Source organism: Pimephales promelas, chromosome 25, assembly GCF_988280905.1.
Source record: "Pimephales promelas chromosome 25, fPimPro1.hap1.1, whole genome shotgun sequence".
Lineage (NCBI taxonomy): Eukaryota > Metazoa > Chordata > Actinopteri > Cypriniformes > Leuciscidae > Pimephales > Pimephales promelas.
This window is the reverse complement of record NC_142793.1, coordinates 23,008,290-23,035,569: the sequence shown is the minus strand read 5'-3', so window position 1 is coordinate 23,035,569 and position 27,280 is coordinate 23,008,290. Positions and strand designations below refer to the sequence as shown.

The 27,280-nt window shown below is 36.4% G+C and overlaps 1 protein-coding gene and 1 long non-coding RNA gene across 3 annotated transcripts in view; both read left to right on the top strand.

Annotated features, from left to right (window-relative positions):
- Window positions 1-9,422, top strand: part of banp (BTG3 associated nuclear protein) — a 40,675-nt gene extending 31,253 nt beyond the window's left edge. For both annotated transcript variants that reach the window (XM_039648097.2, XM_039648096.2), the window contains exons 12-13: window positions 998-1,138; window positions 7,833-9,422. In XM_039648097.2, coding sequence (XP_039504031.1) covers window positions 998-1,138; window positions 7,833-7,943 — 252 coding nt within the window. In that variant the 3' untranslated portion in view covers window positions 7,944-9,422. The remainder of the gene's footprint in view (window positions 1-997; window positions 1,139-7,832) is intronic.
- Window positions 9,423-11,280: 1,858 nt separating this feature from the next.
- Window positions 11,281-27,280, top strand: part of LOC148965091 (uncharacterized) — a 65,179-nt gene continuing 49,179 nt past the window's right edge. Inside the window, exons 1-3 of the long non-coding RNA XR_016150743.1 lie at window positions 11,281-13,368; window positions 14,058-14,252; window positions 24,028-24,116. This is a non-coding gene — a long non-coding RNA (uncharacterized LOC148965091). The remainder of the gene's footprint in view (window positions 13,369-14,057; window positions 14,253-24,027; window positions 24,117-27,280) is intronic.

Here is a 27,280-nt window from a genome sequence, read left to right as displayed (position 1 = left end):
TCATTTCAAATACTTATACTCATACAGAAATACTTAGCTCATACTTTAACAAACTACCGTTTTACAATCTTGACTAATTTCTGTTATGACTGAGTTGTTTTTTGGATATATAGTTTTAAAAACACTGCTCAGGCGAAACATTTGATTATTGTAAAAAAAAATATATAAATATGAAGAGTTTAGATGCAAAAGCCTCTAAATGCCATTTGAAATTTTCTTCTAGAATGATGATTTTTATCAAACTTGTATATTTAAGTTCAGTAATTTCACTTAAATAACAATTAATAGTAAATCATCATTGCCATTTAAGTGAAATTACTGAACTTAAATATACAAGCTTGATAAAAAATCATCATTCTAGAAGAAAATTTCAAATGGCACTTAGAGGCTTTTGCATCTGAACTCTTCATATATATATATATATATATATATATATATAAGAATCTTACTTCTAATATATACAACACGTATATTTTAATACTTAGTACTTATTTACATATCTTCCAACATTTTGATTTAAAAGAAAAAAGTTTTTTAAAGTCTGTTCCTTATCTAATACTTTTATTTTTCTTCAGCTTTATTTCAGTTACTGAATGTTTGTAATAGTTTTGGTTAACAAGACTGATGCATCTTTTAGATAAATAAAAAGCATTTAAAAAGTCATTTAAACACTTTTATTTTTTTCTTAACTCTAACTGGTTGTTTTCATTTCTTTATATGACGAATATTTGTGTTGGTAATTTAGACAACAGCCTGCAGCAAATTGGTGTGTGACTCCAGTTTGACGGCCACAACATTCACATGTTAGACAACATTAGTCACTAAAATTGGTCACATTCCCACCATGTTGGGAACTTTAAGCAGTGTGTTTTGTCTAAAGCACTGTGGGCCAGACACAACAACACACTTAAACAAATAACGGTGATCAATCAACTGATCATAAACATTTAACATAGTGCTTATTTTCCTCTTTTTCCCGTCTATTTCATTTCTCCAGGTGCTAAGAGGACCGCAGCTCATCGCCGTGGCGTCGACCGACGGGGCCGGCGGGGTTGACGCATCGCCTCTCCAGGGTAACGATATTCAGGTGCAATACGTCCAGCTGGGAACGGTGACCGACCACACTGGCACAGTACAAGTGAGATAAGCCGTTTTCATCAACAGCGTTATCTGTGGCGTATAACCATTTTATTTCAGGGAGAAATGTTTTCTGTCACAAAGCGACCACCAATGTTGCACTGCTGTTGCGATGAATGTCATCTCCACCAATCTGGTCTGTGGTGGGCGGCAATTCTGTTCAAACACCGCAGGGTGGCGATAATATGTGTGATCTTTACATTTCAAGTCTTTAACTCACAATGTGTTCTTTGAAGAAGTGATCTTAACCTGCTCCCTCTCTCACTTTTGGCTAATCAGCAACCCACATCAGTTTATTTTTCCTCTGAATAATAAATAGCCTCAAGTCGTCCTTTTCCTCCCTGTCTATTGTCTCATTTTTATCCCTGTTTCCATCTTATGCTCTGCATCAAGCCCTCCTTGATGTGTTCTTACTCTAATCACTTCCCTATGAGGCCTTTACCGCGTTTCAGAGCCGCTATATGGCGTGCGCACATATTCAAACACATTTAGAGGTTTGACAGTCATTACAGGTCACCACATTTCTTCAGCTGCTCTGAAGAATGTTTGGTTCATGTGAGGCTTCAAGCTCGGGTTGAGGAGCACAGGCACAATTTGAGTTGCATACTTGCACATATCTGTCTTTATAGAAGCAAACACTGTTTTAAATCTGAAATAAAGAACAATCGATGAACAATTCGAAATTAGTGACCAAAATTTTGGTTGGTCAACACTTTTTGCTTGGTAAGAAAAAAAACTTAAATAAGATATGGGAATAAAATGATTTTTTTCAAAAAAAGTATATGTTGGCTTTAATTAATTGTATTTCGTCAACAGGTTCCACATAACTGGATTACGTTAAACAAACATAATTTGTTCATCTAACTTCAACATCATGATTTTATTTTATAATTAAGTCATTTTAACCAACCCAATTTAAGTAGTCTCAACGTGAATGTTTAAAGGCTATTTTTTTATATTCATTAATCCATTAATATTTCATTTATTTTAGTGACACATAATTAAATTGATAGACAATAGCTAGCTATTTGCTAGCAGTAGCACATATTAGCATCTTAAATGCTAAGTTTTACATGCTCTTTCAACCAAAGCAATAGAAAAGAGTTAAATAAATCAGTCGACAGCCAAACAAAATGCTCCACTCTTCTCCACAATGTTAACCCACTGTAATTTAAATGGGTCTAATAATTCCAATGTAATTTTATATTAAACGCAATTACACTCTATCAAGTCTTCGCCTTTTCTACATTTCTCAAAAAAAGATAAAATAACACTTAATTTTAACATTTATTCTCCTTTAATTCAACCACATGCAAAGCATGCTGGGAACAAACGAGCACCGCCCAGGTTCAGTTAATGCAACACAAATCAATCATGTAATCCAGCACAAACGGATTAAGTAAACTTAATTTGTTCGTAGATTTAAGCAGATTGAACCCAATCAAATTAAGTTCGGGCAAAATGGCCACCCTCTGGATGTACGAAATTTTTTACTTAACATAAATGGTTTGTGTTTAGACAATGCATAAGGATTTTGTACTGTTAAGTTGAGACATTATTACATAGACCTTAATAGAAAAAAAACATTTCAAGTCAAAAACACAATTATTATAAGTAAGCTAAATATAAATATATTATGTAAAGTGCACAACCTTCCTAGTTAACTTTTTTTGCACAATCTCTGTCTCACGTACACGGTCGCGAGTGACTTAACAGTTAGATAAATAGGTAGATATATAGAAAAACTCATCTTCCAGGCATTTGATCGACCAGGTTGACACTTCAGCGTGAGAAATCGGGGGTGTGGCGTGTGAGCGTGTGAAACCAATCAAATGTAGGTGTCTCGCGGCCAATGCGGAAGAGTTGGCAGCTATGCAGGGCTCCCATTGACAACAATTGGAAAAATGAACTTGCTCTGGGCACAAACGATAGACAAAATGTACTCTCAAACACTCCTCAGACACCCCCAGTATGGCTTTTGTGAGTGAGAGAATGTGGGCTATTTGGTAACAGGAATGAGGACAAGGCTTTTACCACAATTGCCCTTTAAAGTGGTTAGGTTGGTACAACTAAAACCTCTTTAGACGGAGACCTTTGGGCGCTTATGGTTTAAATGATCTTAAAGGGCATTTCCTGCATAAAGTCAGTACTTTTAGTCTCTTTTGCTTTGCTAATACACTTTCCTGGTCTTGTTGGGAATGATTCATCAGCACACTTTATTTCAAAAGAAACGAAATCTATCATTAAAATGTAACACCTTGCTCCGCCTCTGAAGCGACTCTACTCTACGACCTCTTCTTTTTCAGCCGCTTCCCCTTTCTGTAATGTGCTGTAAACAAACCCCATACAAAAACAAATGTTCCCCTTGCTTTCTTTGAAGGACATTCTTTCATCAGATGTGCTGTAACTGGGCCAAATTGTGTTATACAGCTTATTAGTGGTCTCGATGCCTTGTTATCTGAATGAGCTGCATCGTTCTTTTCCTCTTTCTCTGTCTCACGGACATTACACACTTGCGTTTTGGCCGACCTTCAAATATGCATTGTCTCATCCTCGTCTGAACACACTGTACCAAACCCCGGAAACATGCAGTTTGTGGGAACCACCTCTGTACCCAGACCCCATCAGAGGGACTCTAGCCTCACTTGTTGCTTGCCTTGGTGGTCTGGACGCCTTCCAAATTGTCTCTGCAATTATAATGTTCACAATGTGTCCTGCAATTATACTGTTAAAAATGTGTCCTAACCAGTAGCAAATGTTCTTTAGATTTTTCATCCATTTCATTTATCTTAGCCACACCCACAGTGAGATCTCATTGGTCCAAATTCTTTCTTCACAGATCTGAATTTGGAAAGAAATTGTAAAATGAAATATGTAAAATAATAAAGAAGTACTGTATTTGTGTTAGTGGCCCTCAAGAAAAAAATTTAAGTAAATTTAAATGTACTTTATAAGGGAATTTTATGTGGGCATCTGAATATATATATATATATATATATATTAGGGAGTCAGTCAGGCTGACGCATTATTAACGGCATTAACACAAACCCATTTTTACGGCATCAGTTTTTTTATCGCGCAATTAGCGGTCTTTTTGGCCTAGCAAACTTTGTAGTTTTCTTTCACATGCTTTTGCAACAGGATGCGGCATGCGCGCAGTGCTATGAAACCCATTCATTTCAATGGCGAGGACGTTTTGTTGCTTTGTCGACCGAAGAGCAAGTGGATCTAGCTAGACCGTAAACAAAACAACAGGCAAGCTGCACGCACATGTTTGGGCTTGCGAGCCGGCCAAATAGTTGGTTCATGTTACGTTTTGTGTTAGTGGCCCTCAAGAAAAAATGTAAGTAAATTTAAATGTACTTTATAAGGGAATTTTATGTGGGCATCTGTATATATATATATATTAGGGCTGTCAGTCAGGCTGGCGTGTTATTAACGGCGTTAACGCAAACCCACTTTAACGGCGTCAATTTTTTTATCGCGTCTTTTTGGCCTAGCAAACTTTGTAGTTTTCTTTCACATGCTTTTGCAACAGGACGTTTCGTTTGGCTTAGCAATCATGTTACGTTTTGAGTGGATGACGAGCGCGAGATGCCGAAATCGATGCCAATAAGATTCTGAATGGAAAGTTCACTTTTAAAAAGTTGCCAAATGGTTCCATTGACGAGACCAAAGTGATCTATTTGTTTTGTCGTTGTGAACTGAGCTATCTTGATTGGTTTATTTCACATTACTCCCAAACCACACCAATGAATAATGAAGCTATTTCAAACCAACCCCTTTTAAACTTGCGTCGGGTGCAAGAGTCATTTATCCCGTCGGTAAAATAGCAACAGCGCCCAAGACCCGCCCACAAAGTTAATTGCGCTTTGCGCTTGATACTTGCGTTTCAGATCGTTAAAATAGGGTCCCCTGGGTATAACCTCTTCGCCAAATTTTTTTTTGGCTATTTTCGTGATTTTTTTTTTTTTACACCTCGTTACACTCGTCATGTCCTAATTAAAAGATTAAAAAGACTAAAAGATTGAATCCAGTATTTAGTGATAATATAGCATAACAAATGTGATTTACAAGCAATTTTTAAAGGCCGGTCATTTTTTGACCAGGAACATCAAAAGTGATGCGGAGTTTTCAACACTAAGAAGCCAGGAAATTACATCAATAGTATATATTTTTTACTAGGTTAATAATAATAATTGGGAAACTTGTAGTCAGTTCAATCATTTAATTTCCCGCTGAAATGATTTCAGACAGCTGTCCTCACCTAGATGATGCTCTGCTGGCATCAACCTCCATCCTGAAGTCACCGCACTTCCCTCTATGAAAATTTCAGGATTATTGAAATTACTCTCATCTGCTGCACAAAAACAGGTGGTTGTGTTTACGGATATTTTTTTACGTTTTCTTCTTGTTTTTTTTTTCAACTTCATTTAATAGTTTCCATATCAGACATTCGATCACCACACATACAAAAAAAAAAAAGGTTGAAAATAAAGAGAGGTTTCCGGCCAGGAAGGTCTGTTCTCTGTAAAGTCTGATAGAAGTGTCAGTTCACTTACTCTGTTAAACGATTCAGTCGTGAACTCCCTCATTGGCACTAATGAGTGCCCTCTTGTGGAGCCGCGGGAAAGCGACCCCTGAGGACTTTGCACTTAACACCTCAGATGAAAAGCACAGCCCGCGAATGTTTTAAGAGTCTTGGCACTTCTGGGCCGTGCCCTAGAGTACAGTTTGAGGCTTTGCACCGTGCAGGTGTGCGGTCTGTTCCCCTGGCGTGTGTTGAGGAAGGAATGACTCACTCCACATACTCTGAAGTGACTCATCCTGCGTCGTCTCCCCCTGCATCACTCCCTCCATCTTTCTGTTTCTTTTTTCGAGGGAGTGTTTTTATTTCGACGACTGAGATAAAGTGTAGCCTTTTTCTGACCCTTTACTTTTCCACTCTTTTTCCATCTCTTGTTGTTGTATTGGTCTTTGCTTTTGTTGTATCAATCTGTAGACCTGTCATCGTTGTATTCGTCTGCTTTCACTGCCTTCATCAATATGGCAAAAGGGGACATGTTAAGCCGGGGCGAATGGCGGGATGTACAGTGTGGCGATTGATATGTATACACACGGTATTTTAATAGAACATCCGTATCGCAGACAGATACTTGTGTTGTAGATTTGTTTTTAATGCTGTGGATTCCTTTCTGACATGTTGGGTGCATCAGTTCAGTGTTGACACTTTTGGTATGGTGCATTAATGTGGGATTCAGATTATGTGCGGTCAGCTGTGCACAAATGTCATAATACTGTACTGGCTTCATATTTATATTGTTTTACACTTGAGAGTCTTGTCAAGTTCTCGTCGGAGGTTTTACATAATGTAAAGCTTTTTGTAATTATGCCAGACTTGCTTTAATTGAATTGCCCTCAAGTCAATCAAATTATCAAGAATAAAATCAGAAATAAAATAAAATCTTTTTGGAAGTATTTGACACACACACAAAGATGCTCTATTGGGTTGAGATCTGGTGACTGTGGGGGCCATTTTAGTACAGTCAACTCATTGAAATGTTCAAGAAACCAATTTGAAATGATTCGAGCTTTGTGACATTATCCTGCTGGAAGTAGCCATCAGAGGATGGGGACATGGTGGCCATAAAGGGATGGACATGGTCAGAAACAATGCTCAGGTAGGCCGTGGCATTTAAACGATGCCCAATTGGCACTAAAGGGGACTAAAGTGTGCCAAGAAAACATCCCCCACACCATTACACCACCACCACCAGCCTGCACAGTGGTAACAAGGCATGATGATCCATGTTCTCATTCTGTTTACGCCAAATTCTGAATGTCTCAACAGAAATCGAGACTCATCAGACCAGGCAACATTTTTCCAGTCTTCAACTGTCTAATTTTGGCGAGCTCTTGCAAATTGTCGCCACTTTTTCCTATTTGTAGTGGAGATGAGTGGTACCCGGTGGGGTCTTCTGCTGTTGTAGCCCATCCGCCTCAAGGTTGTGTGTGTTGTGGCTTCACAAATGCTTTGCTGCATACCTCGGTTGTAACGAGTGGTTATCTCAGTCAAAGTTGCTCTTATATCAGCTTGAATCAGTCGGCCCATTCTCCTCTGACCTCTAGCATCAACAAGGCATTTTCGCCCACAGGACTGCCGCATACCGGATGTTTTTCCCTTTTCACACCATTTTTTGTAAACCCTAGAAATGGTTGTGTGTGAAAATCCCAGTAACTGAGCAGAGATCAGAGACCATACTGACTCTCTCCAGATCCTTCAGATTCCCAGATCCATGTTGGTGCTTCTTCTCTTCTATAGGGTTCAGGTCAGGGACTGGGATGGACATTGCAGATGTTTGTTTTTGGATCACTGTCATGTTGGAAGATCCAAACAAGATTTCTAGCACAGGCTGTCAGGTTTTGATTTTTTTTCATCTGTTGGTATTTGATCGAATCCATGATGCCATGTATCTGAATAAGATGTCCAGGACCTCTGGCAGAAAATTTTAAACATTAAAGACACAGCAGAGTATTTCATGTAACACATGTGGTACTTTTTTATCCCTGTATGAACCACCAAACCCAATAGAACGTTCTGGAAAACCAGTTTAAAGCAATCATTGTTTTTGCATTTCATAGTAGCACAACACTGTTTAACACTTTAAAAATCATGGACTGTTTCTTGTCCTCAGGCTGAAGCTCTGACCCCAGGTCTGCAGACAGAGATGGACGTAAAGGAGGCCATTCAGCTGCAACAAACCGAGAACGGAGAGGTGGTTCAGATCCAGATGCCAGGCACATGAAAACCCTTCTCGCATGTTAATAAACAATGATCTTCGACTAGAGCGTCAAAGAGAGGGCGAAACCAAGAAGCGTGGCCACTCAAGCTCAAATTCTCAACCGAAACCACCGCTGTCAGTCAACAATTATTGACTAAATCCAAGTAAAACAAATGCAATTTGTTGTAACATGTCAGCTGGCTTGGAAACTACTGGCCGTTTCCCACCAATAACAGTCGCAGTGTGCTTAGTATCACATAAACAATGCTGGCTACATCTCCAGCCCATCCAATCTCTCTGGCACTGAACTAAACAGAAACGAACAGACGGCTTTTCCTCCTCGGTCTCTCGGAAGTACCTCATATGCAAGGAACAAGCATGGTCAGCTAAAGATTCAAGCAGACGGTTGAGTTGCTGGGCTTAAAGCGGTCACTTAAACTACCCATGTGTCATTTCGGCATCACAAATCATATATAATAGGAATCAGTAGCTGTCTAAAATAAGCTTCAGTTCATATTTCATAATACAATATTTTTCCGCTTTGCATTCTTTTCTGATGTTTTTTGGTGTGTGTGTGTTTGTGTTGGTGAAAGACTGGGGTATGTTTTGAGGTCCGCCCCTTCTTCATTCATCAGTAACTGATTTGTGTTCAGAATGGTTAGTCTAAATATTTTTAGTTTCAAATAGCTTTATTGTACAGAGAAAAAAAAACTACTGAAAGTTTTGTGGCGCTTTTGTAGGGCAGTTTACTAATACACAGTAATATGACGACGGTGAACTGTGTGTAGGTAGGATATGAAATATGTGAAATATGTACTTTTTCATATAAATATATGTGTGTGTGTGTATATAAATTTGCGTATGAAGGATTTGTTTGAAATGATTAAATGACTGTTGTTTCCAAATACATTGTCCTGCTGAGTTACAAATAACAGCTGCTTTAGCTGAGTCTGCCAGACAAACTCGAAGGCGACTTAGTTTCAATTCAATTCAATTCAATTCAAACCAAACATATTCCCGAATCTCGAGCATGACGAGCAAAATCTGTATGGGGAACTTTTTCGCACTCATTCAGAACTCCTGAAATGACTGGATTTCACCTGTGCAATGTCACACTTGTCAACTATTATTTCAGCGAGCAGTAAATAAGCGAGGACAGTATGCAAATTTTCCATAATATACCGGAATGACCTACAGTACCTCATAAGTACACCATATCCCACAATGCAATGTGCCCAAATTGCCTATGCACTTTCAGTGGGATGAATGAAATTGGAAGCAATTGGAACACATTTTTTTTTTAAAGTTTTAATTTAAAAAATAATAATCAGATTGGTGGGTTTATCAATAGCCGGTTTTTAAATTATTACCCCAAATTATGAAATATGTGGTATTAGTGTTACAAAGTATCAGTAGTTATTTATTGTTAATAACATATGGCTGGGAAACGATTAATCGCGATTAATCAAATCCAAAATAAAAGTTTGTGTTTTTTACATAATATATGTGTGTCTAGTGTGTATAATTATTTTGTATATATAAATACACACACATGCATGTATATATTTAAGGATACATATACAATATACAAATATATATATATAAATATACATATATTTGAATGTATATAGTGTCTGTATATTTATACATAATTTATATTAAATATACATGTTAATATTTTATACATTAATAACACATTCTTCTTAAATAAATAAATACATGCATGTGTGTATTTTTATATACAAAATAATTATACACAGTACACACACACATATATATTATACAAACACAAACTTTTATTTTGGATGCGATTAATCGTTGCCCAGCCCTCATTATTTCAACCCTGTGACGATAGCCGAGTAAATCCTGTGTTCAATGTTATATATATATATATATATATATATATATATATAAAATGTTTTGTCAATCCTGTTACATTCAAAATATTTTGGAGTTGCAAAATATTAAAAAGTCAATATTAATTAAAAAAAAAGTTTGAAATGAAAGTGAAATTTAGCTAGAAACAAAGTTTAATTTTAATTTTTTACATATTTTGCATTACACTAAACATATCAAATAATGATTACCTTTTCTGGCAAGTCATGCGCACAGTTTCCTGACAACAGCCCATATACCGCACATTATTCAAAACAGATCCGTTCCAAGCAAAGCCATTAAGCACAAACATTATTGCGAATTAAGTGTCGGTGTTGATTTTGTGCTTCCCCACTGAACAGTCATGGCATTTATTGTGCTTTAATGATTGCAAGTTAATGAGTGGGAGTGATTAGAAGCAAGCGGAGATGATTTGGGTTGCTATGTTTATTTTATATTGATGTGATTTACTTCAGAACACCACAGCGTGTGAAATGTTTGGGTTTGTTAGATCACCATATTCTCTCTAGAGATCTAGAGAGTCTCTAAAACCTCCTACTCTGACTCCCTCGTCTCTAATGGGACCGGGTCGACCTCTCCCCCATTTTGGTGGAATATCCCAGATTGTAAAAGTCTTGAATTTTAAGGCCGTTGTCATGGCAAGGTACACGACGCACTTTTGAGTTTCTTACTCATCCTTTTCCCACTGTTGTGGGTTTTCCTCAGATTATTTGTCTCTTTGGGTCAGGGGCGGGGACAATAAAAAACCTCTTGTTGAGTTTTCCCACGCACACTATAACGCAATGGTGTATTTTGGATGGCCCGTATTAACGCTGATAAAAACATCTCTCTATTTCCTTTTGTTTTCTTTCAGTCTCAAAGTCTCCTATTACCCGTCTTCTGTACGCCATCCATCCGTCTCTCTTCTTTTCCCCTCCGATTTCCGATTGTTCTCATCCTCCCACTCTTTTTTCGGTTTGTGTCTGGTGTGTTTTTTTTTTAGCTTCCCTCCTTCTTCGCTACCATTCTGTATTGGTCTTGGACTACGGTGTCGCCCCCCTAAAATCCAACACTGACTCCCTTTTCTGTAATAGGACCTAGTTGGATTCTCCCCCAGATTTGAATAGGCTTTTTCGAACCCGGTCGGGACTGTCGACAATCCGCGAAAACACAGATTTGGTTGCCACTCTCTGGGGTGCCGATAACTTTCTATTTGTATATGGGATAATTCCCACTAAGCAGTTTTCATGTCATGTTAGCCTTTATATATTGGATAAAATGTCAAACTCACAGTTTTTAATGATGAAATCATATCGGTTTTCTTTTCTCACAAAACAAATTCCATTATCAGTGGAGGATGTGGGGTGAATTGTAAATCATTTCACTTCGATTTGCAGGCTCTGGATGAAAAAAGAGCCTCTTTTCTTTTCTCTAATTGTTGCTTTCTTTTTTTAATACTAATTAGTAATCCTCCAATGTCCTCAACATCACTTTCCACCCTGTTATTCCAATTATTCTTGAACCCTTCATGCATTGGTCAGCTATTCATAAAGCATTTTCTGGCATTTGCATGGGTTTGAAGGCATAGTTGCACATCTCTACAGAGGACACAAGTGCGTCATCACTCTTTGAAAATATGTGTAAAAAACAACAGTTCAAATCTTGTGGACTGAGAGGTCATCATAATTCATGCATGACAGGGTTAAATAACAAAAGGCGGGTCCTCAGCGACATCATCCTTCAGGGTGTGACGTCATTTTTTATTTGTAAAACAACAGCACTTACATCAGCAAGTATATCACAATGGATTTATGGTACACAGTATTGTCGAATTATTTTGTCAACATTTTATTTCCATCCTGATAGGAATCTTATTTTTCATCCTGTTACATTCCATCCTGTTGGGAATTCCATTTCTTTATTTCTATCATGTTAATAATCGTGTTAACTTCTACATTCCATTCTTATCGGAATCCTATAACTTTTTTAAATCCTGTTACATTCCATCCTGTTGGGAATTTTGTTAAAATCGTTATTTCTATCATAGCTAATGATTCTGTTGATTTTAATATTTCCACATACATCCTGGATTATTATTATTTTTTGGAAACAATCAAATTATAATGTTTTTGTTTGAGCTCGACCAGAAGATCTTTCTGAAACTCTGGTGTACCCTTTTATAGAATTATTTCTAAACTACAGTACAACACATTTTTAAAAAGTCCCAGTTAGTAACAGAAGTAAACCATGAAAAGACGATACTGGACTCTATCTCTGTTGGCTTGACCTACATGTCCACTCTGAAATTTTTGTTTATAGTTTTTATCTAATGCAGAGAAACTCTTTTTCCAAGCCATAACATGAAAGTGGTCAGTCTCCAAGAAAATAATTCAACACTATTGTTGATCTGATAACTAAGTGCTGGACGTGGAGCAGTCTGGCCCGAGCGCATGCAGCAAACAGGAGACAGGGTCAGACTTTTTATGACCCTAATGTTCCTCAGTGGCGTATTTTATGTTTTTGACTCCATGGGTTCAAGTTCTGTGTATGATCATTCAAGTGAGCTCATGTTTGTGCGTGTGGATATACTGTATTTCGATGTGAATAGGTTTCTTTTATTTTCAGGATAGTAGAACGCAAATGTACGTGGTGGGACGATGACCTGCATGAGTAATTGATTTCTCAACCCATTTACTGTATTACATTATCTTTTAATATACGATTAGTTTACATCATTTAAGACACAAAGCAACACTCCCAAAAGACGCCGCTGATGCTTATCCAATCCTTTTTAAAGAAATTTACGACATAAAATTCCACTGTAAAAAAAAAAAAAAAAACATGATTTTTAATCACAACATTATTTCTTTTGTCAAGTCAACTTAAATTATTTATGAAGTTCAGATAACATAATATTTTAAGTTTTTAACTCAATTTTTCCATGTCAACTTAAATTTTTAAGGCAACCAGGTTACTTCATTTTTTAAGTTAAACCAACAATATTTTTTACAGTTGAGAGGAAGAGGAAATTTGATCTCAGTTATGGAAAACCCTTAACAACATCTTACATTTTTAGCTACAAATAACCTCTATTTCTTGTAACCTGTTTGTGGGGGCTGTAGATAGCTAATTGTGTTACTAATTTTCAATTTAACATGACACTTTACAGTATATGTGTCACAATCTGTCGTCTGCACCAGTCTGTCTCGTCATCTGCACTACACTTCCCAGGATCCTCTTGTCTCTACTCCCGAACTCACTCCCTCATCAGCCACCTGTTCCTCGTCTGTTCATCATTTTCACCTGTTTTGCACATCATTATGTTTGATTCCCCTGTTTATTTAGTTCCCTCAGTTTCCTTCAGTCTTTGTCGATCGTTGAATGTACCTGAACGTATGTACCCAAGTCATCTGTCTGTGAGAGTATTCCTGTCTGTTTTTGGTTCCATTGGACGTTAAAGTTTAAGTAAAGTGTTTGCATTGGAGTATCTGGCTCATCTGTCTTCTTCATCCACCTGCACTTCCACCACACCCGTGACTATATGAAGAGACTTAAACTGAAAAACTTTAAAAAAGTAAGTGACCTGGCTGTTCATTGAAATTAAAACATTGAGTTAATACAACTAAGGAGATTGGTTTAATCAACAGAAACTCCAAATATTATGTTAACTGAACCACATAAATAATCGAAGTTGATTTGAAAAAAGAAATAATGCTGTGATGACTAATCATGATTTATTCATGGATCGACTCTTTTGCAGCGCGAGTTAAATAACCATTTTTTGCTTAAAAAAATATTATTATTGGCATTTTTAACAGTTAGCTCTTCTAAACTTGTTGTTTTGTGTTTTTTTGGCCCTGATCTAGCAATATTTCAAAAAATGAAAGAAACAAAAAAAAAATGTAAACTGTAACTTGCATAAGGCATATAGGCTAGGCCTATTTTAAACTTGCCTTATATTAAATTAATGTTAGCAGATTTGTTTTGTTTGTGTATTTTGGGGTTAATAATATTAAAATATGTATTTACTATTAAAATGGTTGTCTTGCCAATGCATATAGTCTGATTTCACTCAGAAGCTGCATAATCTGAGGATATTAGCGGTTTGCATCACGAATATAGCCTACAAATTGTTTGTGCTATTTACAATAATGTGCTGTTATCACGTGCAGCGACGTTCATACAACTTTTAGTAGGATACATTTAGCGGCCATAACATTATATTATTGTTACCTAATAATCGATTATGTCTGCATCCTAAAGCGTTAGTAGGTTAGGACTGAAAGCGGTGGTGAAGTTGTGGTCAGGGAGAGGTTAACTGGTTCGAGCTGTTTGGGCTGAGCTCTGACGCGGGGATGGAGAGCTCAGAGATGCGCTTCTGCTCCAGAGGATCCCGCGGCTGAACCTCCGAGTCCTCCGGCTTTCTCCGCTCTTCTGCGCCGAGACTTTAAACCACGGGTGAGTCCCACACATATTCAGCGCGTGACGCATCCAATGAGACGTCACAGTAACGTAAAGCGCGTGCGAGCGTCATGCGTAGTCTATATGATAACATGACAGGTTCATTGAACAGCGAATAACTCCGACTGTCCTCCACGAGTTTTAATGCAAGTGTCAAGATGAGTATGTTAAAATTGAGTGATTGATTATGTTGTCTACATACTGATGTTGGTGCATGTAGATCCACTCCAATTTACTAAAGAACCTTGGTTTTTGTGATGAGTAGGCTAGCTATTAATTATTGATTTTACAGTAGTAACTGGCTACATAACCTTTTGAACGGTTACCATGGTAAATATTTGCAAATGAAGTCAAACTTCTTTTGAAAAGCGTAATGAGTGTTTGGTCTTTTTGTCAAATCTGTAAAGACTCCATGAAATCGCTTTGAAATCACTTTATTTCCATTCACAACCATTAATAGAACAAGTGCACACACCCACTTTACCCCCTTCCCCCAAGAGCATGAAGAAATAATTATTTATTACAATGACGTCATATTATATTTTATTATTATATAGATATAATGGTTATAATGATAAATATGATTGTGTATTGTTGCTATTATTATTAATAATGTATAAAGAATTTCTGATGTCATTATTATGATATTATGATATGCCTACTTCTACTACTAATATTATTATTTGTATTATAGCCTACAGATGTAATAAGAGTAATAAATATATCATAATTAGCATTTTATCATTGTTTAATGCAGGCATGAACTACAAGGGTTTTTTGAATTACGAATTAACTAATTAAAAAAATGGAAATATATAAAACCACTTATTTAAAGTTCAATGTATAGAAACAATATATTTTAATTTTCCAAAAAATAAATAAATAAATAAATAAATAAATAAAAATTCTAATATAGATGTTTGAGAGTGTAGTGAGATTGAGAGATATTTAGTGTGTTTTGGGAGTGGGCTGTCACTGTAGATGTATATTTTTTCTCTCTTACAGTTCCTGATTGGTTGATATTTCTCCTCAGGAATTGTGGGTAATGTAGTTCTGCACCAGGAATTGATTTGATCAATTTTAAAAAAATGAAGTTGAAGTAACGCTGACGATTTATAATACAAGTTATTGTTAGTAAACAATCCTCTTACGGACTTTTTTTTAACTTCCAGTGCTTTGGTTATGCGGGCACTGGGCAGTGAATTCATTCTGAAAGTGTTTTGTTTATTTTTGCACATGCTGCATTCGGACAGTTGTTCTCCTGACAAAGTATGCAGAAAGAATCAGCAATTAATTAGCATCTTTTTAATAAGCTTTATTTAATGTCTTAAAAGTGCAGCCAAAACATCAGGACTGGTTTGTGTGGGTGGATGAAAGCTGGAGTGATGGAGATCCATGGGATGTTGAGAAACTTTACCAGACCTAAATAATTGCTTAGTGACTGGGACTTTTTCCAAACCTTCGCTGAACACAATGTCCTGTTGTTAACCTTTTCACCAAAACAGATCAACAATTAACCAAACGCCCTTAGCACTTCCTGATTTTGCCGAGTTAGACCCGTTCTTGTTGATCCTGGAACAACATTCCTGTCTGAAAATGCAGTCCTATCCATATAAAGCAAACCCTACACATATTATCTCTCAAATTAGAGGGAAATGATGAATACCACTGATGTAGAAGTGTAAAAAACAGTCTAAACGTGTCCCTCAAATATGATTGGTTGATTGGAATGTTGTTCCCGTTGGTGAAATCAGGTTGAGGTTCAAGATTTAACTTTTTTAACTGATTTAGATTTGACTGTTCTTTCCCCAGACCTTTTTCTTGGCATTTTTGTAATCCGGTTTGAGCAGCTGGTCTCAAGATTTTCCCAGACCTGCCCTGAACCTCAGAACTCTCAGCATGTCCTGTAGTTAACACTTGTTTTCTAACCAAAAGCATGTGAGATGTTTAATGACTCACCCTACTCATTAAAAAAAAAAATAGTTTGGGTATTGTGCAGATCATCAACATGCAGAACTAAAAAAACAACAATTTAATTTACCTTCATTAAAAATGGAATTAATCTGAAAGCGTGTATTGAGCAATGATCGGATACAGTTACAGCCGACAGATGAAAGATGAGCTCAATAATGGGCTGCTAATGTGAGTCTATTTCTGAGGACATAATACACAATCCATTGTTACGCTGCTGTTGAAAAGTTTGGGGTGATTCATGAAAAATTATACTTTTATTCAACAAGGATGCATTAAATTGATCAAAAGCTGACATTTTAATGTTACAAAGAATCTGTTTCAAGTAACTGTTCTATTGGACAAATGGGCGAACAAATGGGCACAAATGCATTTGTTGTTTAAAAACCGTGGCGCAGGACGTGAAAATGATAACTGCGTCGGGCTGAAAATAGCAAAAATCACTTGTGTCGGCCCTGGAGCTACATTTAAACAGACAACATTTCTTAAACAATTTCTCTTTACTTTATCGCAGACACTCTTATTCGTCCCACTAATGTTTTGATTCATAAATTCATGAAAACTACATATGGCTGACACATGATGCTTTCCAAATTTCAAAAATAGCCCCATTGTAATGGCCTTTCCGCAACAGAACAGAAAGAGATAAAACTCAAGCCAACATTAATATGATTCATTTCAAAACAAATAGTCACCGTATCCGGCCAAGGTGAGCGTGAACAGTGTCTGTTTAGTCTCAGCAAGGCGTTCGAGGCGTTCATAGCTAATTAGTTCAAAGAATTTCAAAAAGCTGAACTGGTACAGTATGGTGCTAGCAACACCTAGGCCATGGGTTTGAGTCCCAGGAAACACATACACTGCAAAAGTGAATGCGATGTAAATGCTTCGGGTTCAAGTTTGATAGCAGTTGTACCTTCAGATCACTGTATAAAACTGCACTTATATGCCTCATTTGCAGAAAACATTGAAGAGCTTTTTTGGCTCTCTGCTACTTCTGAAAAGTTGGGATGAGATCAGTCGCCAACCTACTGCGGTTTATTGATATGGCACTGGTCAAGTCATCAGGGTAAATCATTCTTGATAGCATTGGGAGACGTTTCTGAAGAGCAGATCCAATCGTGCTCTTAACAGCTCTATTGTTGTTTGATTGTCAATGTTACAATATCGATAAAAAGCAAATCGGGAATGAATAACAGATGTGAGAGCCAAACCAATGGAAAAGAAAACATGAAATCACTGGGATTCAACAAAGCCAAAAACACTATAAACACAAAAGGACAGGAAATATGAAATATTAGACAGTACACTCTAAAACCCGAAATGTTGGGTTAAAAATGTAATGTAAAAATTTAACCCAACGGCTGGGTTAGTCCATATTTGACCCAAAGTTGGGTTAAAACAACCCAGCATTTTTTAGAGTGTATGTTATTGGATTACTGTCATGTTTGTGAACCCGTCTGTTCTAACTGGCTAGCAACCATCACAAATGATACATTTTTTTTTTTAATTCATTTACACACCACATGACATCTTACATCCTGAACTAACTTTGACATTTAAAAAGGTCTAATTATTTTACTTTTTCTGAGACTAATTGACCTTGGCACATGAGGTCATCTTTATGATATCACTTCCTGATTATTCAATCTTGTCGGTTGCACCACATGACTTTGATCGGCAGACACAAGTTCTAAGAAATAATAAACAAATGAAATGCCAACTTACTTAAGACTTTTTTTATTTTTATTTGATAAACTAATTTTAATTCAGAAATTAATCACATGCTCATCGCAGAAAAGTTATATTTAAAAGCCATTGTTTATATAAATAAAATATATATATAATATAAATATAATATAATAAAAATGTCAAAAAAAATGTCAAAAAAATGTAAATGAATAATATAATGACATTTTTATTGCATGTTTGGACAGATTAATCGGTCCAGACCAAAAAGTCTGCATCATGTTTCTGACTTGTTTTAATGTAATCAATTTCGATCAGTTTAAGAACGGCAAAACAAACACCTGTGGACGTTTTGGAAACTGTGATTCAACTTTCATCCACACTTTTATTCTTCCATGGTTTATGCAATGATAATGTGCCAGTATTATGTAAAGTAGAATACTAGAATGCCAAAAACGAACATTATATATCAGTTGCTAAATGCTTTTTTCTTACTTTTGTGTGTCTTGGAGCTTCATGTCTGTTTGGAATCATGTTCCTATTCCATGGGAAAAGTTCTCTTGTTTGTTGAATGCATGAAGAACTGTCATTTGAACATTTCTTTGAACTAAAAATTCAACGGAGCTTGGCAAAGCTGTGTTTAATTTACTTTCCCCCTATCTGTGTTATAGTTACAAATATGATCATGCCAGATGTGGCAGAGGAGACATGCTTCACTTAAAACGTTTCATAATTTTGACTCTCTGTTACGCCAATTTGCACAACTGCCAAAAGTTCACGTCGGGGGAACGGTTCCTTCGAGAGTGTGTTTTGTTGTGGCCGGTGTGCTGCCAGCCGTATGCTGATGTGATTTAATTATTAATAATGGAATGTCTTGTTGGCCAAACATTTGTGCTTTCTCAGACTGGCTTTTGTGCGCTTCTTACCATTCTCGTTTGTCATAGACAGACAGGGTCGACCCCCGGGGGTGTTGATCTGGGTCAGATCACTTATTCCAGATCTCTCCACACAGCCTTTCCCAGCCTTGTTTCACTTCTGTTGGCTGTAAGAGAGTTAACAGGTTGGTGCTTCAAGATATTCCCTCCATTTTCTGAAGAATATCTTTAGTTACATTTATGCATTTGGCAAAGGCTTCCAAAGAACTAAATTGTTCCCCCAAGAACTGAATTGTCCTCTAGAGACAATTTTCTGGTTCGATTTGCATCACCAACTCTCATGTGACGCAAGACATCCAACAGCTACGTCATTTAATATGATCCTCTGATGGCTACTTCCATTTCAAATTGGTTTCTTGAACATGGCAATGAGTTCACTGTACTAAAATGGATCTCAACCCAATAGAGCATCTTTGGAATGTGGTGGAACGGGAGCTTCGTGCCCTGGATGTGCATCCCACAAATCTCCATCAACTGCAAGATGCTATCTTATCAATATGGGCCAACATTTCTAAAGAATGCTTTCAGCACCTTGTTGAATCAATGGGTCAAACACAGTATTAGTATGGTGTTCCTATCACTGTAAAAAAATATTGATGGTTTAACTTAAAAAAATAAGTAACCTGGTTGCCTTCAAATTTTAAGTTCATTGAACTGGAAAAAGTGAGTTAATACAATGAAGGAGAATGATTTAATCATCAGAAACTCAAAATTATATGTTATCTGAACTAAATAAATTATTTAAGTTGATTTGACAAAAGAAAAAAAATGTGATTACTACAGTGTAAAAAATATTGTTGGTTTAACTTAAAAAAGTAAGTAACCTGGGTTGTCTTAAAATTTTAAGTTGATTGAACTGGAAAAATGTGAGTTAACACAATGAAGGAGATTAATTTAATCATCAGAAATAAAATTATTCTAAAGTTGATTTGACAAAAGAAAATATTTTGTGATAACAAATCTTGAAAATATATTTTTTTTACAGTGTAATAATCCTTCAGGTAATTGTAAATTAGCATGAAACTAAATATACGTATATTTTCCCGAGCAAAACGGGGAAATGTGCAGATCCTGGCAGCTTTCTCTTTGGGCTGTATTCGTTCCTCGTACCAAGATGATTAAGTTGATGATAACCTAAATGTGTCTTCTGCTCTTGACAGAATTGATAAGTGCTGGTGAAAGAAGAAAAGACAGAAAAAGTGTGAATTTTATGCATTGACCAAGCCAAATCGAGTTCCCACTTGGGAGTCCTGACCTCATTTTTCTCAGTCTGGCTATATATTTTGTCAAATGGAGCTCATGAAGCACTGCCAGACCAGTCTCATGTTTCTCATCATGTGTGAGGGCTTCTCCTCTTTCTATGAACTATAGTTACAAAAACTGTTCAGAATCTCAGAAAGCCATAAATTAAAGTAAACGGCTTCATTGGCAGAAGTGATGGCACTTCTTGTTGTTTCTCTGAGAAATTGATGAGATTTCCACCGAAATTTGTGCCATTTTATTTTTGTAGAGTTTTGCCAGAATCCAGTCTTAGAGCTTTTGTCCCATGACCTAAAATAACTTTGATGCTAACTCTGATTTATGTCTTCTATTTGTTTTGGAAGTATACTAATGTCATAAAAAAGACTTGTTTTGAAGGAAGTCTTTGCATCCAGTTATATGGATTAGCTGGAAACACAGTTTAGCCCTTGAAACCCTGTCTAATACGCCTTTAATGCACTCCATACCGGTGGGCTAACTTGCAAATACACTCTCCCGTGCCCTTGGGTAAGATCCAAGTACGAAATCTGATCTAATCTATCCTCGTGGAACCACCATGTCCTATCGATTCATTTATCCTGAGCGTAATGCACCTCAAGGCATGTTGTGAAAGGGATTATCTCTTATGCAAAGCTATAAATCATATGTAATACTGTCAATCGACTAAGAACTGAATTTTTTTATGCCGTTTCTTGGCTCAAACGCTTAAAAGTCCAATCAGGTCTAATTAGTATGTACGCTTATGTAAGAGAGCGAAGGAACCGGAGCCAGAAGTCTAATCTGGGAAGACAGTCTGAAGCGTCAATAATCCCTCAAGCAATCAAGCCCAAACGAAAAGATTACTTGTGCTTTATTATACTGATGTGCAGCCCGTTATTAAGAAAATCTGTCGACCCTCATGTCATTCCAAACCCCCATTTCTTTCATCTACGAATCACAAAAATAAAAATAAAAAATGGAAGAATGTATTGGAAATCTTCCTTTGGCATTGTATTCCTCAAATCTCATTTGGGAAATCTGAATAAGCGCATATTCATATTTGATGCGCCATTATGTGTGATGTAGACGTCCAGCGAGGAGGAGCAAATGTAATTTGGGCCTAATGGGTAAAACTACAAGAAAGCCTGATTTGTTTAAAGGTTTAAAGGGGGGCGTGACCCCACAACCCTATCCCTCAACCCCTAATGAGCTTTTATTACGGTTCAACTCATTTTGCCATTTTCCAAGGTTTCAGTATGGATGAGAAACTTTCTGAAAAACACTTGAAAGCACTAGTTTGCCCATGGTAGATGACGTAACTACAACATCAGATGGCGCATTCACAGACCACACAACTCAATGACATTCTGATGCATATTTCTCACAAACTGTATCAATCTGGCAAGTCTTAATCTGATTGGCTGACTGGACGCATCTTCTGGGAGTAGGGCACACCGTTTTTATCAGTCTGCTTGGAAACGGTTGTGTTTATGATGTTGATACAACAAGAGCCTTTGAGGATGAAGTCATTTTTGAATCTCATCTTTAAAGATATTTTATTTGTTTTTAGGCAAACACATAAACTAGATAAAATCATTCCTAAATAAACAACATAATGAACTGGTTGGTTGCCACAGTTGGTTTTGAGAGTTTTAGGCCTAGTTCTTCTTTCAATGTCATGCACTTCTGTCGTCTGTTACGCAGAAAGGAACGCAGAAAAAGCTGATCATTTTACACATTGGTACATTTCAAAAAGAAATGTTGTGGAGCGGCCGATGCCAAGATGGACAATATCAGACCACCAGGCATTTTGGCTGGATATTTCATTGGTGCTGGTATGTCCACACTTCAGATTTATAGCTGTTGCTCATCAAAAGGATTGGTTAATGTAAAAATAATGTAATCTTTATTTTTACATCAGGAATTGCCACAATACCAAAATTTCAGCTGCCTCTACCAGTGAAATTTCACAATTCTCTACACAGAAAAAAACTCATAAAATATTATTGGACACACTCCATCATGATATTATTATATATTATATTTACAAATTATTTATTTATCAAATTAAAAGAATGGCATGTAAAGTCTTGAAGTGTTTTTCAATAAGTAGCAGTTGCTTCAATTGTTCAAGTAAACAAAATGTCAGAAACAAAGAAATAAATAATTTGTGTTGTTTTGTGTCGTGTCAATATTGTAGTTTGACATAGGCCTATAACGCAGTGGCTATTAGGGACTATAGTTTAAATCATTTTATTGCTTGCGTGCTCATTAAAATAATTATCGCTGAACGAATCAGTTTACGAATCCTAAAAAAGACTCGAGTCACTTAACTTGGATGAATCAAATGAGCCGCTAGTTCACCTGCGCACCTGTTAACGGACGCAGTGATGAACACGCATGACGCCATCGACGCAATGGTGGCTACACTGAGGTAAAAAAGTGAATTATTATACATTATCCTTATTGTTTTCAAAACATTCTTAAGTGCTGAGATTTATTAATGATTAATGATCTCGGACAGGTAAAATATCGCGCACTAGTTACGTTAATAAACGCCATTCATTCAGTTTGAAAGGTCGCCACGCTAGTCTTAAAAATAACCCGAATTAAAAACATCTCGCTTCTAATCCATTATTTGTAACGTTAACGTTACTTCACCCATGTATAATATGGGCTTAGTGGTTGTTTGAACAAAGTGTATGGTAAATAATATCAATAAACAAGGTCATTGTTTACATTAACACTGAGTAAAGTGATAAAGTCCTTAAAATAAACTGTAGAAGTAATATAAGTTACTAACACATGTATTTGTAAAGGTTTTTAGTTTATCTAACGTTACCTAATAATTGGCTTTATGCACAGCTGCACTACTTCCTGAACTTAACTTTAAGCCAGCTCCTGTCTGCCATTATTGGACAAATTGATTAATTCAGGTGTGCCTGACCTCAGTAGTCACGGCAACAATAATCAGACACACCTGAATTAATCAAGTTTGGCCAATAATGGCAGACAGGAAACAAGGAGCTGGCTTAAGTTCAGGAAGTAGTGCAGCTGTGCATAAAGCCCATTGTGGGCTGATTTGAAAGCACATACACTGGCTTAAAGGGTTCCTTCCAGAGGTGTCAAAAGTATTCACATTAATTATTCAGAGAACGTTAGAAGTATAGATACTAGGGTTTTAAAAGACTTCTTTTAAACCCTAGTAGTATCAACTCAAGCTTTTTACTCAAGTAAAGGTGTAAAAGTACTGGTTTCAAAACTACTTAAAGTATAAAAGTAAAAGTAATGTAAGGAAAAACACCATAAGGGCCTATAGTGCACTACCACCTCCTCCCAAAAAAAAAAAAAAAAAAATGTTTTTTTATTTGTTATGTAAATTATATATTAAAATGTTAATTAAAAATGTGGGATGTACTAGGCTACTTGTTTCAGCCGCATATATATGCCTATTGAAAATGAACTCATTTTTGTACAATGAATACATTAAAGAACCGTATGTGTACTAATGAGCACGTGTTTCATGGAGATATGATATGATGACTGGTTGCCTATAGGGTTAGTATTGTAATGGTGCAAAAAGTCAAACTTTAGAGGCATGTTATCTATAACCTTTATTGGAATATAAAAGTGCTTAGCAGGAATCTGTGAGGGCAACGGACAAGAAAATTGGTGTACCCAGGGCAGACTTAGTAACAAATACCCTTGTATGGTTGTCTATATAAACATTAGTGCTGTCAACATGAATGATTAATTCAAATGTTTAATCAAAAATAACTCCTAATCCTAATTGATACTAGCAGGGATCTGGGGGATCAAGTTTTGACAGGCAAGAGTGACAGAATCACATGAACAATTCCAGGATATGCTTTTTTTTTTCATTGGTTGTTGCGTTGAATCTTACCCAGATACAATAATGCTATTTTCTGATTTTCTGGCAGGCTCAACTAAGGACTCTAGGAGAGACGTGCTGGATTCCTGCCGGTTCCATAGTGAGAGCGACGCGGGCAGAGGAATTTTGGGCGCTGCGGTATGTTAAATAATAAATAATTATGAACAGTTTTTCCGTGTGAGAAATACAAAAGACCGAAATGAGTGACTGTCACACTCAATGCGTGACACTTTAGAGCCTTGATATAGCTAATGGCCACAATGTCACATTGCAGGTGCGATGGACCAGAGTATTATCAGAGTGTGATTACGTCACGACTTAACAACCGAATAGGGTGTATACACTACTATCCATTTGGGATTGGAATTTTTTTAAATGTATGGATAATATAATCTATAATTTGAAATCCATTCCAAATGGATAGCCTATTAGTGTACCACGGTTTCAACAAAAATATTAAGCCGCAAAAACTATTTTCAAAATTGATATTAATAAGAAGTTGTTATTGTTTCTTTAGCTTCAAGTCAGCATACTATTATTATTTTTCATGATCATGGATCATGTGACACTGAAGACTGTATTGTGCTAAAAATTAAGCTTTGTTGCACAGGGGTAAATTACATTTTAAAATGTATTAATTTTTTTAAGTATAATTAATATTTCACAATATTACTTTTTCAGACTTTAAAAACATAAAGAAACCCTGAATTATTACAAACTTTTGAATGGTAGTGTATTCATATTTTTCCCGATTTTTGTATTAGGAAAAAAAAAAAGCATTCGGTGTTCCTGCAGGGTTGGAAAGTCCCTTGATATCAAGCATTTTTTCTCTCAAAGGGTTGTTTTTTTGGAAAGCAAAATATTTACAAGAGAGAATTTCTCAAGCACGCAGATTGTTTCTGTAAAGAAAAGTGGTCTCTCATTTTGATTCTTATTGCTACAGATTGCCTTCTCATTTAAAGTGCAGAATGCCAATTTTATATCCCCACATTCCTTCCCAAATGGGAAATCCACATTCCAATCTACGTGACCTATTTGTACCTCGATAAGGAGTGCATTTGTCTTCATGCTGCATTCTGTCATGAACAAATTCGTAAAATATGCGAGCATTCTTCATGCATGGTTTGTGTCCTGCAAACATCTATATGAATGCACAGATGGTGATCAGTGATCTACAAGTTCATTGTTCTTGTTTTGACCTAGTTTGATGTCATTGTTGTTGAGTTCTGGATGTTCTTCTCTTGGTGGGATGACGAAAGAGTCTGTGAGACTGAAGCTCTGTCAGCTCGACTTCAGGGAGAGAAAATTGAAAGCAGCTACAGCATTTCTGCCTGCTTCTTGGCATATCCGCTAATGTGTGCTGATGCAAGACAGACGCATTTAAAGGATGCTTTTAGCCAGGGGACTATTATGTGATAAATACACAGATGCACTGCTTGCTTACACACATGATATATGTGAAATTAGGGCTGCCAATGCAGTATTAAAAGTGCCATTAATCATGCATCTGTTTAAATAAGAAAACAATCTTGATTCATCACCAAACCATTTGTTGCAAAAACATATACACTAGGGATGTCACGGTACCAAATTTCCAGTAGTCGGTACCAATACCATTAAAATTGTACCGTTTTCGGTACCACAGTAAAATCAGTTTGAACTATTTTTTCCAATATATTTAACTATTTGAAGAAAACATTAAATTCAGTTCAATGACTTTATTATTTATGACGGTAAATTTATGAAAGCATTGAAAGCTACATGCTGTTTAAATAAAAATATTGATGATATTAAGAAATATTGCTTATAAAAAAAATCAAGTGAATAATAAGCATTATTAGTAGTAGTATTTTTAATTAATTTATGTCAATTTCTTTAAGTTAAACCAAACTTTTAGTTTCGACCTTTGAGTTTCTGTGCGTGTATGAAATGACAATAGTTTTTCTCAAATGAAACGGGAAAATGCTCATGAAGTGACTCTCGGAGATGAATGAAATCATGAATCATATCATATCGCAGCCCAGTCTCATCCCCAAGACATCGTATACTGAAGCTTTTGACATTGCGTCTGCTTCCGACGCACATGGCACCCTTTAGCTTCAGTATGAGACGCAGATATATATGTGTTTTGGGGGGTTTTTTTGCACCTCCGCTCCGCCTGCGTGTTCTTAAAGAGAAAGACACGTCTTTTCACCTTGCCACTATAAATCAAAATTTTTCTGCACTAATCTAGTGAATTTTCCCCAAGATATATTAAGATATGATAAACAAGATGTTATAGAATAATAATTTATTGAAAACCCAAATTTGACAATAAACTGACATTTAATCTATTTTTTAGACTTTACTGAAAATGAACAGTCACGACATCCAACGGGTTTTCCCAGATCGCATCACAAATATCAAAAAGAAAAAAAACATCGGCATCAGCCAAGTTGTTATGTTAAACATCGGTATCGGTATCGGCCCAGAATTTCCCAATCAGTGCATCCCTAAAAGTAATGGAATCTGTGGTGCGAGTCAGATGTTGATTCAATAAATGACTCATTAGAATGATTCAAACAATTAGTTTGTCTTAAGGCCCGTTCACACCAAGAACGATAACTATGATAACGACTATCTGATAATTACAGTGCAGACACTGTGAAAGTGCTAGATCTGGTCAGTAAAGATGAGATGAACCAACAAATCAACCACTGCGTTTTGTTTTTGAATTCTACGACACATCTCATTGTGCAAGCAAGAACAAAAAATTTGGAGTCTGTACAGCTGCCTCTAGGACAGTCACCCGTTACATAAGGCTTTGTTAATAGGCGTTGCTAGACTAGACAAAAGCAGAGTCATTGAGCTAGAGAATAAAATTTAAACATCGTCTGCAGCATTTTAGTAATCAATCCACCATGTTCATATGACTCAGAGCAAGTCTTCAAAATCAGGAACAGCTTCAAGTGCAAATAAGCATGTCAACATTTCATCAAACACACTAAAGCAAGCCGCAAAATCCCCTTTCACAGTAAATGACCGACACAATGGACCGTTTCCTATTGTTTGAAAGAGTCCAAAATGTGGTCACAAGACCCTCGTTCCGGTGATGTCAGTGGCTCGTCTCAAAATCTAAACAACACTTCTAATGCAAACAGCCTTTTGCTGCTATTGCATATTGATTTAAAACAAACAGGAATTGTGTAAAGGAAAAGGGTGGAAAAGCACAAATCAAAGTGAATTGGGGTTGTTAATGCGCTTGCTTAAATTCATTCAACTTCTAAACCATAAAACAGAAAAAAATGTGACCTTAAAGGAAT